This window comes from Argentina silus (assembly GCF_951799395.1).
Source record: "Argentina silus genome assembly, chromosome: X".
NCBI classification, from domain to species: domain Eukaryota; kingdom Metazoa; phylum Chordata; class Actinopteri; order Argentiniformes; family Argentinidae; genus Argentina; species Argentina silus.
The window spans coordinates 34,330,153-34,345,152 of NC_139653.1; the positions used below are offsets into that span (position 1 = coordinate 34,330,153).

The following is a 15,000-nucleotide window of genomic DNA, read 5'->3' on the forward strand; positions in this document are numbered from 1 at the left end:
TTCCAAGAGGTGCACCTAACGATGCATCAAAGAGCAAGGTCCAGGATTATTACAGGGTTCAAGAATAAGGTGCATAATACTGCCTACATCTACAGGAAGAGATGTATCATTTTATATCACATGAATTTTGCCAAATCTGTGAAGACACCAAACATAAGAAAGAACTAAACATTGGTTTCCGAATCAATTTATTAATTTACTCAATTTAATTTGCTATGTTCCTCCTTTATACCTTGATGTAATTACATGAAACAAATGTTCTGATCATTATTACTGACATGTTAACAGGATTCCAAAGTTGTCCAGAACAAAATATCCTCACTGGCACCCTTATTTATGGAAAGACCCATATGTGTGTGTTATCCCCATTCTACGATAAGTATTAAACTTGGCCTTGATTGATTCTATAGTTTATGCTCTTCTATTTCAACCTTCCCTTGTATCTCCTGTATGAAGCCTCGGAAGGGAGACTCTCAGACAATCAGTCATCTTTAACTTCACATTAGACCTGGAAAGAAATGCAACAAGAGGACCAGAACACGATTAAATCGCCATATCTGTCATCTTTGGAGAAGAGATGGATGTGTGGATTACCTAAGGAGAATGGGGTGGGTGACCCCTCCAGGGTTTTTTCTGAGCAGGAGCGTCTCTGGCCATTCCCGTGGGGGCCTTCAAATTGGGTCTCGCTGCCAGACGCTCTCCAGCAAGATTGATCTGAGGGATACAAATGGCTGCCGCCTAATTGTTTAACAGAGATGCAACACATTAGGCCAGCAGGATGACACAACCTTGGGAAATATATTTACCATGCTCCAAAAGCAGTCTGCCATCCCCTCCCTTTACCATTCCAAAACCATTGCTTCCCCCCCTACCGTCTCACCCCAATGAAACTTAATCCATTGGTGGTGCTTGGAATCCAGGCCTGTTTGAACTCAATCCCTCTCTAAAAGCCTGGTTTAGTTAGCATTAGCATGAGCGGTAGCCTCCCGGGAGCCCCTGGTCAAAGGGAATAGAATGTATATAATGTCGTAGCTAATCCCATCATAATCGGGGATCAGGGTCCCCTCATTAATCATAGCACTGTAATTTAAAAGGCAGCAGGTATAAAATGAGCGAGGATACATAGCTAAAGTCAGAGGTCACTTATAAACAAGCTAACTTCTAATGGCAGATGCTACAAAAATCTGAGAGTAAATGTTTTGTCTGCGTCTGTGTTTTTGCGTTGAGGATAGAGATGGTGTGTGGTAGATAATGTTTGGTAGCCTGGGGTGAGGATATCGCTTTGTGTCTGGGCCTGGGTAATAGTGTATGTATGGGGGAAGGGGTAATGGATGTTTAAGTTTTACAAGGGGTTTAATTTCAGGCTGTTGAGGGGGCGAGAGGCAGGAAGGGGTGGGAGGGGTTTGTTTTCCTTTTTAACGACATCTTTGAACTCTACTGTCCAGCTATACCTGTCAGAATGTGTGTGTGTATGTGTGTGTGTGTTTGTCTGTGTGTTTGTGTATCTGCCTGGTTGACTGTGTGTTCCTATATGTTTGTTTTTCTGTTCTTGTTCATGTATATAAGTGTGTTCTGATGTTTTTATGAGTCTCCATTTTACTGTGAGACTGCTTCTCTATTTGCCAATGGATTTTCTTTCTACAATATGCCTATGGATGTGTCTTTGTAGTGTGGAGTGTGTGTATGACCCAATTTTTTTTCGTCACAGTCACTGAGATAGAGGTTTGATTTGTGTGCCTGTGACACGCTATAGGGAGGGAGGGAGTGTGAGCTGTTATCTGTGTTTTAACCTTCACATGCTGAGGGGAACGCAGATCAACTTCAGCTGCTTGAAATATGGCCTCATTACCAGACGCTGTAGAAAGGCTCTAGATAAGATCTCTCGCTTGAAGTTGAATGAAAATGAATTGATTGGCTCCCTTGAAGACAAAAGGCAAGCAGTCTGTGTTTCTGAGCTGGATGTCATAGCAACATAGGGTTTCCCAGGATGACCTGAGAATGTTCCTAAAAGGAAATCAGTTAGCCCTTGCATACCTAGTTCAGAGAATGGGGAAATGGTTCTGGAGCTGGCGTTATAGCCAAAGGCAATTGGAGGTAATGTACTGTACACATCCCAACTGTTGGCTTAGCAATAGAGCGTGGAGTTTAGTTTTAGCAATTTAGCTATAGCCATTTAGCCATAGGCTCTAAGCCTTTGACTGGGAGACAAGCTCAAAGACAAATGCAGTTGATTGTCTCATGGCCTGGTCTGGTGTTTGACTTTCTCAAAGGGGCGAAAAGGAAGGGTTAGGAGAGAAACAAAAACAGACTTAGTGGCTCTAGGCATGAAAACAACATGAAGGATTGTGAGACTGCAGGACGCTAAAATCAATCTCTTTCTCTCTTTCTGTCTCATTCTCTCTCCATAGCTCCATCTCCAGTCACCTCTATCCAGGCGAAGGACATTACCAGACACACCATCTTCCTGTCCTGGCAGCAACCAGAGAGAGCCAATGGGGTCATCCTGGAGTACGAGGTCAAATACTACGAGAAGGTTAGGTGGCCTCTGGGAAATTCATTTTTCACTTGGTTATGACACGGTTAGAATGATTCTCTTAGTAATCAGTTTTAGAATGCTAACGGCAGACTATTAATCCATTCCATACATACAGGATTTCAATGTTCTGATATCAGGGAAACCACCTTAAACCTTTCTCCCTCTTTTTCTCCCTCAGGACCAAAATGAGAGGAGCTATCGCATCATCAAAACCACGTCCAGGAACACAGACATCAAGGGCCTGACACCTCTGACATCGTATGTGTTCCACGTGCGCGCCCGTACGGCTGCTGGCTATGGGGAATTCAGCGCCCCCTTCGAGTTCATGACCAACTCTGGTGAGTGCCACACTGTGTCATTAGTGACATAATCATGATACATAATCACTGATATTTTAAGAAGTTGTGACATGAATGTTATGAATGACAATTCGCCAGAAAAACTCTTAGTCATTGAAAAAAATAACACATTGAACAGATTTAATTTCAGGTAAAGTTGGCTGTTGTAAACAATCCTTGCCGAGTATGTCATTTGATATTCCCTGTCATTTAGACGTGTGTCTTACAGTGCAGCCTGGACTAGATGCAGGTGTCTCCTTTGTGATGCAGATGGGGATAGTGGCGCATGATAATGACACTGCTGAGCACATAGCTTTTTGCACAGTGTAATGGGACGGCATTGTCTCTCAATGGAGCTCAGCGAAATACAACACTTTACGGGGCCTCATAAAATGTAGGATAGGATAAGGACAAACACACTGGGCCACACAGAGAGAGGAAGAGGAAGAGAAAGAGAGGTCAATGGCTTTGATAAACAGAAAATGTACTGTAGGATTTATTTGTGTTTCTCAGGGACCTGGTCACTCTCAATGATATTGACATTGCTCTTTGTCTCTGTCAACCTCTTTCTTTCTCCCTCTCCCTCTCTCTTCCCCTCTCTATTCATCTCTTCCTCTCTCCCTCTCTCAGTGCCAGCTCCTATCATCGGTGATGGGACTAATTCAACAGTGTTGCTGGTGTCAGTGGTGGGCAGCGTGGTTCTCCTCATCATCCTCATCAGTGCCTTTGTTATTAGCAGGAGGTGAGGATCATCCCCCTCTTTCTCTCTCTTTCTCTTCTCTGTGATGAGAATGTCTTGCTTTGCAGCTGCAGACATGTCGACAATGGCCACTGACACACACACACACACACACACACACACACACACACACACACACACACACACACACACACACACACACACATACATACACACACACACACACACACACACACACACACACACACACACACAAACACACAAAGAGACACACATACACACATGCACACACACACACAAAGAGTGATGACTTGCCACACCGGAGACATGATTGAAGCTGTGACAGCTGAAGAGATGCAATCAGCAACCCCCTGCTCCTCTCTCCCACTTCATCCCCCATCCTTGTTCCCTCTGCCTCCATCTCTCTCTCCCCATGGCCATGAGGCAGGAGTTATTTTCTGTGCTGAGTGGTAGGCGTAACAGTGACCAGCAAACAGGGAGAGGGAGAGGCAGCAGGTGGATTTGCGATGACCCAATCATTGGGTGTTAACCAGTGAGCAGGGCAAAGCACAGACACACAGATGGGATTACATGCAGATGGGGCTCCCTCACTCCAGCTTTAAACACTCTCCCTTTTTACTGATCTGCGTATGGATGTGTGTGTGATTGTGGATTGCTATATACATGTGTGTCTGTGTGTGTGTGTGTGTGTGTGTGTGTGTGTGTGTGTGTGTTTGTGTATTTGTGTTTGTATGGGGTTTGGGGGTGGCGGGGGGTTCTGAATGTGTGTGTGCATGCAGGTGTGCATGTGTGTGACTGATTGCGACTATTCCATCCAAGCAGGTGGTTGGCTTTGATTCATATGCATTGCTGGTTCATTGTGCCTGGCTCATCCTGTGGGGGATGGGTTGTGGGTGCATGATTTTCACCAGTAACCAAACACATCAATACCACCATGGCTGTAGCTCACCTGAACCTGACCACATCCTCCATTTTGATTTTGTCCCCAGAAGGAGTAAGTACAGCAAGGCCAAGCAGGATGCAGATGAGGAGAAACACTTACACCAAGGTATTGTTGCACTCACTAACGTAGAGTGTGATGGATTTTTAGCCATTATACACTTTCATAGATTATTGTTTATAATTGCAAGCACTTATGTGTGAAAAAAATGATGAAATATTATCATTTATTTTTCATTTTATTCACCCTTTATTTATCCAGGTTAATCTCATTGAGATAACACCTGTTTTTCAAGAGAGACCTGGTACATATAAGTAATCAAAAACAACATGCAGAAAGGAAGGAAGGAAGAGGAAACTTGTCGTATGTTTTGTCACTCATATTCTCCACTGTAGATAGATAGTGTACATGAATATAATGTTAGACAAGATATACCGCAAAAGTAAGTCATCACACAAGTCAGAAAGAGACATCCGTGAAGAGGCAGTTTATTGTGGAGGTTACAGAGAAGCTGAGAGATGAAGGGATGATGTAGTGTAGAGGAGAGGAGAGGTTACAGAGAGGGAGGCCACGTAGCCTACAGCATGAGCAAAATAAAGAACAGATGGAATATACTCGTCAGAATGAATTAACCTTCATTTTTTCTCTCATCTCTTTTAATAGGAGTAAGGATATATGTGGACCCCTTCACCTACGAGGACCCCAACCAAGCCGTCCGGGAGTTTGCTAAAGAGATTGATGCTTCCTGTATTAAGATTGAGAAAGTAATTGGCATTGGTAAGGAAACTTGCTATAACACACACTTCTCTTTTGTCATCTGTGTGTGGTTTGTTTGGCATGTTTATGATGATCATTTAACCACTGTTTCTGAACACATATTTGGCTTGATCAATAGGTCAGTGGGGAACAGACCTATATAAGAAGATAGATATAATGTTATTCTAACACTAGTGGAGTATGTCACCCAATGACAGAAAAATAAAGAAAAATAATCAATATCCATTTCCCCTTTTTTCTTTCTGTTCTGCTGAGATGGGGGGATTGGGGATTACAGGGGGTCGATCTCACACACACACACACACACACACACACACACACACACACACACACACACACACACACACACACATTTTGTTGTTAAGCGTGTATATGTTTTGTATTCATTTCCGGATTTTAAGATATCTCTTATATGTGTTGTGTGTTTCAGGTGAGTTTGGCGAGGTGTGCAGCGGTCGACTGAAGATGCCAGGGAAGAGGGAGATCTGTGTGGCCATCAAGACTCTGAAGGCAGGCTATACAGACAAGCAGAGGCGGGACTTCCTCAGTGAGGCCAGCATCATGGGCCAATTTGACCACCCAAACATCATTCACCTGGAGGGTGTCGTCACTAAATGTAAGTCAGCTCACAACTGGAAGATTTGTAAGAGAGGTATGGAAGACTGAAAGGAATGGAATATGTGCAAATATGTGCTGTTTAGTTTGTATCAGCTTAGATTCTATAGAGACTACTTATGATTTCATTGCCACTTAATGTGTAAAAAATCTAAACCAGTCATCTGATTAGACAGCCATTCAGTTAGTCAGTGCTAGTGTAATTTTATGTTAGTATCAACATAGATTACTTTCAAAACTCGTATTACTCAAACAACTAACAAAGTGACAAAAAGAACTAGAAAAAGGATGAGCAAACAGGAAGAGTGATCATAAATCATTATAAACCACGTCTGTGGTTTTGGGTGACTTTGGAGGGGGGTCACTCTCATCTGTGCTACCCAGAGGGCCGTGGGGGTGGCGTCCGGATGGTGCGGGGCAGGAGGGCCATCCTGGGAATCCCCAGGTGGACCGTGGCCAGATGGAAGAGGTCTCCTACAGGGGCTAATGTGTCCAGAAACAGGCCTGCGCCGCTGCCTACAGACCACTCATTAATCATAGTGTCAGCTCTAAATGTGTTTGGGGTTAGAGAGTGATACCCTATCTGCAGGGCAGCCCTGCCGCCAGGCTTTTGCTTGTCCCCACGCTTTTTGTTGGTGTGTGGTGTGTGGTGTGTGTGTGTGTGCGTGCACGTGCGCGTGCGCGTGTGCGTGCATGTGTCTGAGTGTCTGTGTGTGCTGTTTTTGTTGTTGTTGAAATTTTTACATTTGTACATGTTACATTAGTACATTTGTGTGTCTCTGAAATTACTTTGTGATGCAGTGTTTCTAACTTTGTGTTTGTTCAATTGTTCATGTCAGTGTGTCTTAGTCTGTCTGTCTGTCTGTGTGTTTGTGAGTCTGTGCAGGTTTGATTTGGTGCATGTGTGTGTTGGTGTCAGCTGGGCTGTTGGCAGGCTTGGCTGGGGAGATGGACGGACTAGTTTAATGTATTGTGACGGAACAGCCAGCCCTATCTGTCCTCTTCTGTGGGAGATAAGCCCATTCACAGCCTTTCTGTCTGCAGCAAAGCACAGGAAAGAGCAGCCAAGTCTGACTGAGACTGAAACCTACATAAGCCAGATCACCTATCAGATCCCTCAACAGAAGGAGGGAAGAAGAGGTGGAGGGGGGGGGGGGGGGGGAGGAAAAGAGAGGAAGAAAGAGAGAGGGGAAGAAAATAAATCGAGAGATGAGCAGAGAGAGGGAGGAAGATGGAGGTAGATTAGAAGAGATAGAGTTAGAGGGAATAGTGGGGGGTAGAATGATCCAGAAAGTGAGAGGGAGGCTAAAAGAGAAACAGACAGAGAGAGAGAGATGGAGAGGGTAAATAAGATAACGTGTGGAAACAGAAACCGATAAAAAAAGAGAGAAAGTTGGAACGAGGACTGCACCCAATTTCTCTACCCCCCCTTTGTCATGACAAAAGGCTCTACGCTGGTTTCTCTGCAATTAGTCCTTCACACTTGAGTGTGTCGGTGGAATCTATTAAGAATCCATTATTTGAATTGCACTTTTTTTCATTCCAATCTAGTTAAAAGGAACTTCACTCTCGCCTCACTTTGCCAACGCTGTATGTCCAACAGGGCCAATTAAAACTTATTAATTATTGATGAAGTCTAAACATGCACTAAATACATGAATGTGATGAAATGACTCAGAGAGAGAGCAAGCTGCAGCATGTCATATTCAACTCCTTATTTATTTTCGTTCACGTCACTCTGGCAAAATTAAAACCTAGTCATCATTAGTGTTTGTTTCCCACTTCCTATCAAGGCCTCATTTGCATATTGTAAGTGCTGCTGAAGTAGACCCAAAAAAAAACATCCAGTGAGACTGAGCAGGCCCCAACTAGTGGGCCTCTCTGACAACGTTGTGCTAAAGTTACCACAACGTTCTACAAACCGTACCCCCATGCGTTATACAACGTTCTACAAACCGTACCCCCATGCGTTATACAATGTTCTGAAAACCGTACCCCCATGCGTTATACAACGTTCTACAAACCGTACCCCCATGCGTTCTACAATGTTCTACAAACCTTACCCCCATGCGTTCTACAACGTTCTACAAACCTTACCCCCATGCGTTCCCTAACATTTTTTTTCTGGCAGGTGATAATCGGCCGAATGGTGGGCCCCTGCCCAGAGTTCATTGCCAAAGGCGGCGGGACATATTCAGTAAATAAGGAATTAGCATGCAAATAGGGTGGGAGGAAGAGGGTGGGGATGGGAAGGGGAGAGTTGGGGGTCAGAGGTCAGACGCTCCTCAGACTTGATTGGGGTGCTGTCAATCAAAAGCAGCCTGGGGCATAGGAACAGGACAAAGCATAACAAAGATGGCTGACAAAGAGTCTCCCCTACTCCAATTTAACTCCATTTCCTCTGCGGGGCGTCGCTGGAGCACTGTAATTAATGGAGTGCCAATCAAGCGTCACACAGAGCTGTGACTGACGGCCTCTTGGCAAACAGAGCGGTCCATTGGATAGAGGGGCAGTTTCACCTTAGACCTCAGCTACTAACTCCTCATCTCATCGTAACTAGACACTGAGAAAATATTTGAATTACGCTCACATACAGTATGTGGTTGTGCATTATAATGTACTCTCTTGTTTGAGTTAGAATTAGAAGTATATAAATTCATAATGATAGTATATAATGTAATTGAGGGAAACACAATTCTAGGAGGACATACAAGTTGACTTTTCACCATGTGTTTCCAGTATGGCTGGTTAGACAGGCACCATCTTGCTAATGCTATGGGACAAAACACACAAAGACAGGCGAAGCAGCACTGAACCACCAGGGAATCTCCCCACTGCTCAAATAAAGAGACAGACACTCCCCTGAGAAAGAGAGAGAGAGAGAGAGGAGGATATAGAGAGAAAGAGAGACAGAGAGATGGGGTGAAATAGGGCAGAGAGGAGTGGCAGAGCGATGGCAAGAGACATGAGGACAGAGAAAGAGAGTGTGTGAGACAAAAGGAGAAAGAAGAACAGAGGTGATAGAAGGAGAGTGACAGATATACAGAAAGTTGGCAGAGAGGGGGAAAGGGGCAGAGAGACAGTGAGTGACATATACAGAGAGATAAAGAGGCTGCGCGGTTGTTTGTCCTAGTGTGTGTGTGTGTGTGTGTGTGTGTGTGTGTGTGTGTGCCTGTGTGTGTGCCTGTGTGTGTCTGTGTATGTGTGTGCTTTTACATGTGTGTGTTTTGTTCATGTGTAAGTGAATGAGTCTGGGTTGGTGTTATGTTACTTTTGTGCTTCTCCGTGTGTAGAGTAAGTGGGGGACACGAGGAGCCCGTTACATAAAGCTAATTAAATCACCACCCGACAGAGACGAATGGTGGACCGGACACACACACACACACACACACACACACACACACACACACACACACACACACACACACACACCCTGAGAACTCCACACACACACACACTCCTCTGTTCTCCTGCTGTGCTGTGCTGTCAAGTGCATATTTTACCTTCATAATCATCTGCCTTTCATTTTCTCTCCTCTCAACCTCTGTGTGTGTGTGTGTGTGTGTGTGTGTGTGTGTGTGTGTGTGTGTGTGTGTGTGTGTGTGTGTGTGTGTGTGTGTGTGTGTGTGTGTGTGTGTGTGTGTGTGCTGATAAGAGTGGTAAAGTGAAGAACAGGACTTTGTGCACCACTAGACCATGGTGGTCAATGAAGCTTTAAACCTGTAATAATTACTCTTGATGAAAATACATCAAAGACAACACACACACTCCCTCATATACACAGAAACACACACACACACACACACACACACACAAAGATTTTCTCTGTGCCTTTGCTCCAAACAAATATTTAATTAAAAACCAGAACTTCTAAATGCTGTGAAATTGGCAGCCCCAGTATTTATGATCACAACCATGAATTACACTCTCATCTTGAAAACACAATACCAAATCACACTTCAAATTTACTGTAATGATTTTATACTTCTGCACACCTCTCAATCACTCTCTCTCTCTCTCTCTCTCTCTCTCTCTCCAGGTAAACCAGTGATGATTATCACAGAGTACATGGAGAATGGGTCGCTGGATGCATTCTTGAGGGTCAGTCTAGCATTTTGTGTGTGTGTGTGTGTGTGTGTGTGTGTGTGTGTGTGTGTGTGTGTGTGTGTGTGTGTGTGTGTGTGTGTTTGTATGGGACCCGATGTGTGGTATGTGTGAATGTGCATGCATGCAGAGCCATCTTATCTCAGCAGTGTTATAATGAATGTCAAACAAGGATCTCATTCAAGCTAATCTATCTATCGTACATTCATCACCATTTCCTACCAGCAAACTGTATACAAACATTCTCTCAAATGTATTTGTTTGTTTCTTTTTTTGAGCAGAAGAATGACGGGCGTTTTACTGTGATACAACTGGTTGGTATCTTGCGTGGTATCGCCTCGGGCATGAAGTACCTGTCTGATATGAGCTATGTTCACCGTGACCTGGCTGCACGCAACATCCTGGTCAACAGCAACCTAGTGTGTAAGGTGTCTGACTTCGGCATGTCACGTGTACTGGAGGACGACCCTGAGGCAGCCTACACCACAAGGGTAAGTGTGTGTGTGTGTGTGTGTCTGTGTGTCTGTGTGTGTGTGTGTGTGTGTGTGTGTGTGTGTCTGTGTGTGTGTGTGTGTGTGTGTGTGTGTGTGCGTGTGCGTCTGTGTCTCACTATGATAACCCATTTGAGAGAGTATGTGTATTTCTATGTTTGTAGGTGTATGCTTTATGACATGATTGATGATAATGGTTACTTGTCACTCACAGGGAGGGAAGATCCCCATTCGCTGGACAGCCCCTGAGGCCATCGCGTACAGGAAGTTCACCTCTGCCTCTGATGTTTGGAGCTATGGCATTGTCATGTGGGAAGTGATGTCATATGGAGAACGGCCATATTGGGACATGAGTAACCAGGATGTAAGTGCATTTTTTACTTTTTACTTTATTGATTAATTACAGAAATAATAGAATAATGTGTACAATTAAATTATTTCATCTCATTCCATTTTAACAACACAATGATGACTTTATTTTGTGTGTTGGATTAATGTAATTAATTAAACCCATTCTACCGTCAACACTGACATCTATCCCCCCGCCCCTCCCTCCAGGTGATCAAGGCCATAGATGAGGGCTACAGGCTGCCCCCTCCCATGGACTGCCCCGTGGCACTGCACCAGCTGATGCTTGACTGCTGGCAGAGAGAGAGGGCTGATAGGCCCAAATTTGGCCAGATTGTTAACATGCTGGACAAGCTAATCCGCAACCCCAATAGTCTGAAGAGGACCGGGGGAGAGACCACTAGGTGAGACATGCACACACGCATGCGCACACACACACACGCACACCCACGCACACACACACACACGCACACGCACACGCACACCCACCCACACCCACCCACACACACACACCCACACACACACACACACACACACACACACACACACACACACACACACACACACACACACACTCTATCCCCATTATTCTAAAAAAATAACACATGTTAACACTCTGTGTTTACAGACTTAAAGTCATCTGGGGAGTCTATTTAATTTTAACAGGAGTAGTAATAGTTATTAACAGCATAGTAATTAACAGCACTGAATCACATAAACACGGTTTTTACAGTTATGGGGAGAGAGGTGGTACAGGGAGTAGACTAGTAGGGGGTACAAAACCTGTACATGGATCAGTACATCTGACCCACGTACTGAGTGACATAGCTCAGGGGTTGGAGATGTCTCCATAAAGCTATGTTTCAGGCCCACTTTGAGAAGTATGGCGGGTATTTTGATTGCCCCAGAGCCCTCCCCATGACATCCCCCCCCCCCCCCCCCCCCAAGTGATGCCTGAACCCAGCCAAAGCCTGCTCTACCAACACCTGTTAAATTATGGAGGAGGGAGCAGTGGAGCGGGACCGTAGTGGGCGCCCTCAGTCCCTCACCTCTGGCTCAGTGGCCCACAGTAAATGTTTAATGGACGACATCGCTGTGAGGCTGTGGAAGGAGGGATGGAAAAAGAAGGAAGAAGACATTATTCTCTAGTTGGTTTGAGAGAGGGGGGGGGGGGGGAAAGATATATAGAGAAAAAAGCGAGAGTGAGGCAGAGAAATAGAAATAGAATAGAATAGAAAATAGAATAGAAATCATTCTATTTCTGTTGTCTGAGGTGCTGCAGTTCCTTTTTTCATGGCCTCAGGCTAGACTATTATTATGTCTCTGAACCCTGTGCTTACATGTGTCTGGCTCCTGTGATAACCAGTGTTTGAGGATGAAAAACATCAGTATCAGTACCTACACAAGGACAGAGGGCGCTGTGTCTCACTCACCTCAGGTCCTGTTTGATTTGACTGATGTTCTACAGTAGCAGCTGTGATTTCAGGTGATGTCAGAAACCAGAATGCTGTTGTTCTGTTTCATTTGCTCGCTACTGCCTGTTCTTTTGTACATTGTTTCACAAAATGGTGGGTAAGGACCATTGGTGGGTTGGTGCTTGTTACTATTGTTATATGTGTTGTAACTACTGTAGAATTATTACATATGCTTATTTTAGGGAAAATCACAATTACTCACAACAGCTAAATCTTTTGGTACCATGAATCCTAACACCCCTGTCTCCCCTGTTCCCAGACCCAGCACTACTCTTCTGGAGCCCGTCAGTCCTGAGGTGTCCTCAGCCCTGGGCTCCGTGGAGGACTGGCTGCAGGCCATCTGCATGGAGAGATATAATGACAACTTCACCGCAGCCGGATACACCACCCCTGAGGCTGTGGTCCACATGACACAGGAGTGAGTTACACTTACTCAGCACTTACTCACCCAGGAGAGGAAGTCAAGATCCACCTAATTTTTTTCTTTAGTGACTTTAGAAAAAACTTCTACATGCATTTACTCAGTTCTCTACTTTTCTATAGCCAACTAATTTTATATTCAAGTCTCATTCAGTAGTATGAGGCCTACATTGTGTTAATGTGTGTTGTTGTTATTGTCCTAATGGTTTCTCTCCTCCTTTTGTCAAACAGGGACATGGCCCGAATTGGAATCTCCTCAGCTGTGCACCAGAATAAGATCCTGACCAGCGTCCAGGGAATGCTTTCTCAAATGCAACAAATGCAAGACAGAATGGTTCCGGTCTGATCCACAGGATCCACAAGATAATTTCTTATAAAAAATACAAAAAATCAAAAGACAAATGAACGATAAAATAGTTTACCTCATCCATGCACTTTAAATTTGGATTTAAAAGAAGAAAAGAAAAAGAAGAAAAGTGGGAAAAAAGGCACTTTTTATCAGACCGTAACCTTACCCTTTTGAGAACGGGATATTTTTTCTGTCTGCGGTGTTGGGATGAAAGATAAAGCGCTTCCCAGAGGCCAATCTGGAGTGCCTTCAACGGTCTAGAAGGAATTCCATAGGGATAGCTTCTCTGGGCAGAACTTTTCTGGAACTTTCTTTCTGGATCTGGAATATCCATGAAGCAGATTTGATTTCCCATAACTGTGTTTTTCTGTGTATGAATTGTTCTCTGTGTCTCGCTGCCATACCCTTCATTGTCTTTCTCAGCTGGATCAGTTTTGAATCCAATGGACAAAATGGAGGATTCCAACCTTCATATAAACAATGATCTACTGAGGGGTTGAGGGTGGAATGGTGGGGAGGGAGGGGGTATGGGGGGCGGGGAGGGGTTCTGTGTTGTTGCTCTGTTCTGGTCTTGTTTTGGGCCAGAGTGGTGTGTTTTGTTGCCCTCAGGACATTTTTTAGAATGTCTTTGATCTGAAGAGGTGCATTCCTACCCCCTATCCTCCCATCATCATCATCCCTCCTCAGACATTTGATTTGATTTGCATCGTCCAGCACTCCCCCCCCCCCCCCCCCCCCCCCCGGAGTAGACCCTGCCCCCCCCCCGGGTGTCAGTGTTCCTCTTTATTTTTCTGTTTGGACATCTGTTTGGACCAGTGTGTATTTGTCTGAATGTGGGACTGAGAGCAAAGGAGTATAGGATATATTTCGACACAACTGTGCAACTGAAGAGATATGGATTTGAAATAAACAACAAGAGAATACATGCTGGACATTATTCAATAAATCATCATGGTAAGGATTTATAAAGACCACTTTTTAATATCTATATTTAACTCAGTTTTAAACAATAACACAAAAAACAAATTTGCAGAATTTTCTGTAGTTTTAATTTATTTTGTCTATATTTTCTATTATCTGTCTGTCTGTCTGTCTGTCTGTCTGACTGTCTGTCTATATATATATATATATATATATATATATATATATATATATATATATATATATATATATATATATATATATATATATATAATATAGACACTCTTGGCTCTGTGTGAGATCATTCAGTGCTGAGTTGAAGTGGTGTGTTAATTAACAAGCAGCCCACCTGAGGCGGAAAACAGATCAATAAGCACTGTTTTGTGATCAGTCACTGCGCTATCGCCCATGGCATGTTAATGAGAGGGATTCATCAGAGGCTGACCCTGAGTCAGCAGCACAGCCGATGAGTGGCATGGTTTCTCTTAATGAAGAAAATGTTTTCTCACTGTTTGTTTGTGCCAACCAATATGGTGATGTCATTCTGGCCAGTGCATTTGTTTAGCTATGTGTCACTAGAAGTTTCAATTACTATATGCTGCAGTAATCGCAGTAATGTTGGTCATAACAGTAAGTTTCAAGTATGCCAGGCAAAAGCTCTGAACATTTAAAACCATGGCATGCCCCCCTAACCCGAACCCCTCTCTCTCTCTGTTTTTCTCCCTTCCCAGCTGCCGCCGTCCATCAACAACAGGACCCACCCTCTCTCCTCACAACCGGAATTCCTCCTCTCTCCTTGTAGTCTCCTCCAAATCCTGGATGAGAAATCCATCTTTAAACGTCTGGCACGTCGCTGATAGCCATCGCTCCGTGCCGAACTGACAAAGAGACTAACGCTCAATGGTCACCTACAGCATACTGGAAAAATGATGAATGATTCAGCAACACTTAAAAAACAGTAAAAG

General features: G+C 44.1%; 1 protein-coding gene across 1 annotated transcript in view; it reads left to right on the forward strand.

The window, feature by feature from the left end:
* Positions 1-13,571, forward strand: part of LOC310822950 (ephrin type-A receptor 4) — a gene marked incomplete at its 5' end in the record, with an annotated part of 42,476 nt that extends 28,905 nt beyond the window's left edge. The window contains 12 exons of the mRNA XM_083695535.1: positions 2,409-2,533; positions 2,715-2,874; positions 3,505-3,616; positions 4,585-4,643; positions 5,199-5,312; positions 5,743-5,928; positions 9,967-10,028; positions 10,313-10,522; positions 10,737-10,886; positions 11,081-11,274; positions 12,605-12,763; positions 12,997-13,571. Of these exons, the coding sequence (XP_083551661.1) occupies positions 2,409-2,533; positions 2,715-2,874; positions 3,505-3,616; positions 4,585-4,643; positions 5,199-5,312; positions 5,743-5,928; positions 9,967-10,028; positions 10,313-10,522; positions 10,737-10,886; positions 11,081-11,274; positions 12,605-12,763; positions 12,997-13,111 (1,646 nt within the window). The 3' untranslated portion in view covers positions 13,112-13,571. The remainder of the gene's footprint in view (positions 1-2,408; positions 2,534-2,714; positions 2,875-3,504; positions 3,617-4,584; positions 4,644-5,198; positions 5,313-5,742; positions 5,929-9,966; positions 10,029-10,312; positions 10,523-10,736; positions 10,887-11,080; positions 11,275-12,604; positions 12,764-12,996) is intronic.
* Positions 13,572-15,000: the final 1,429 nt, after the last annotated feature.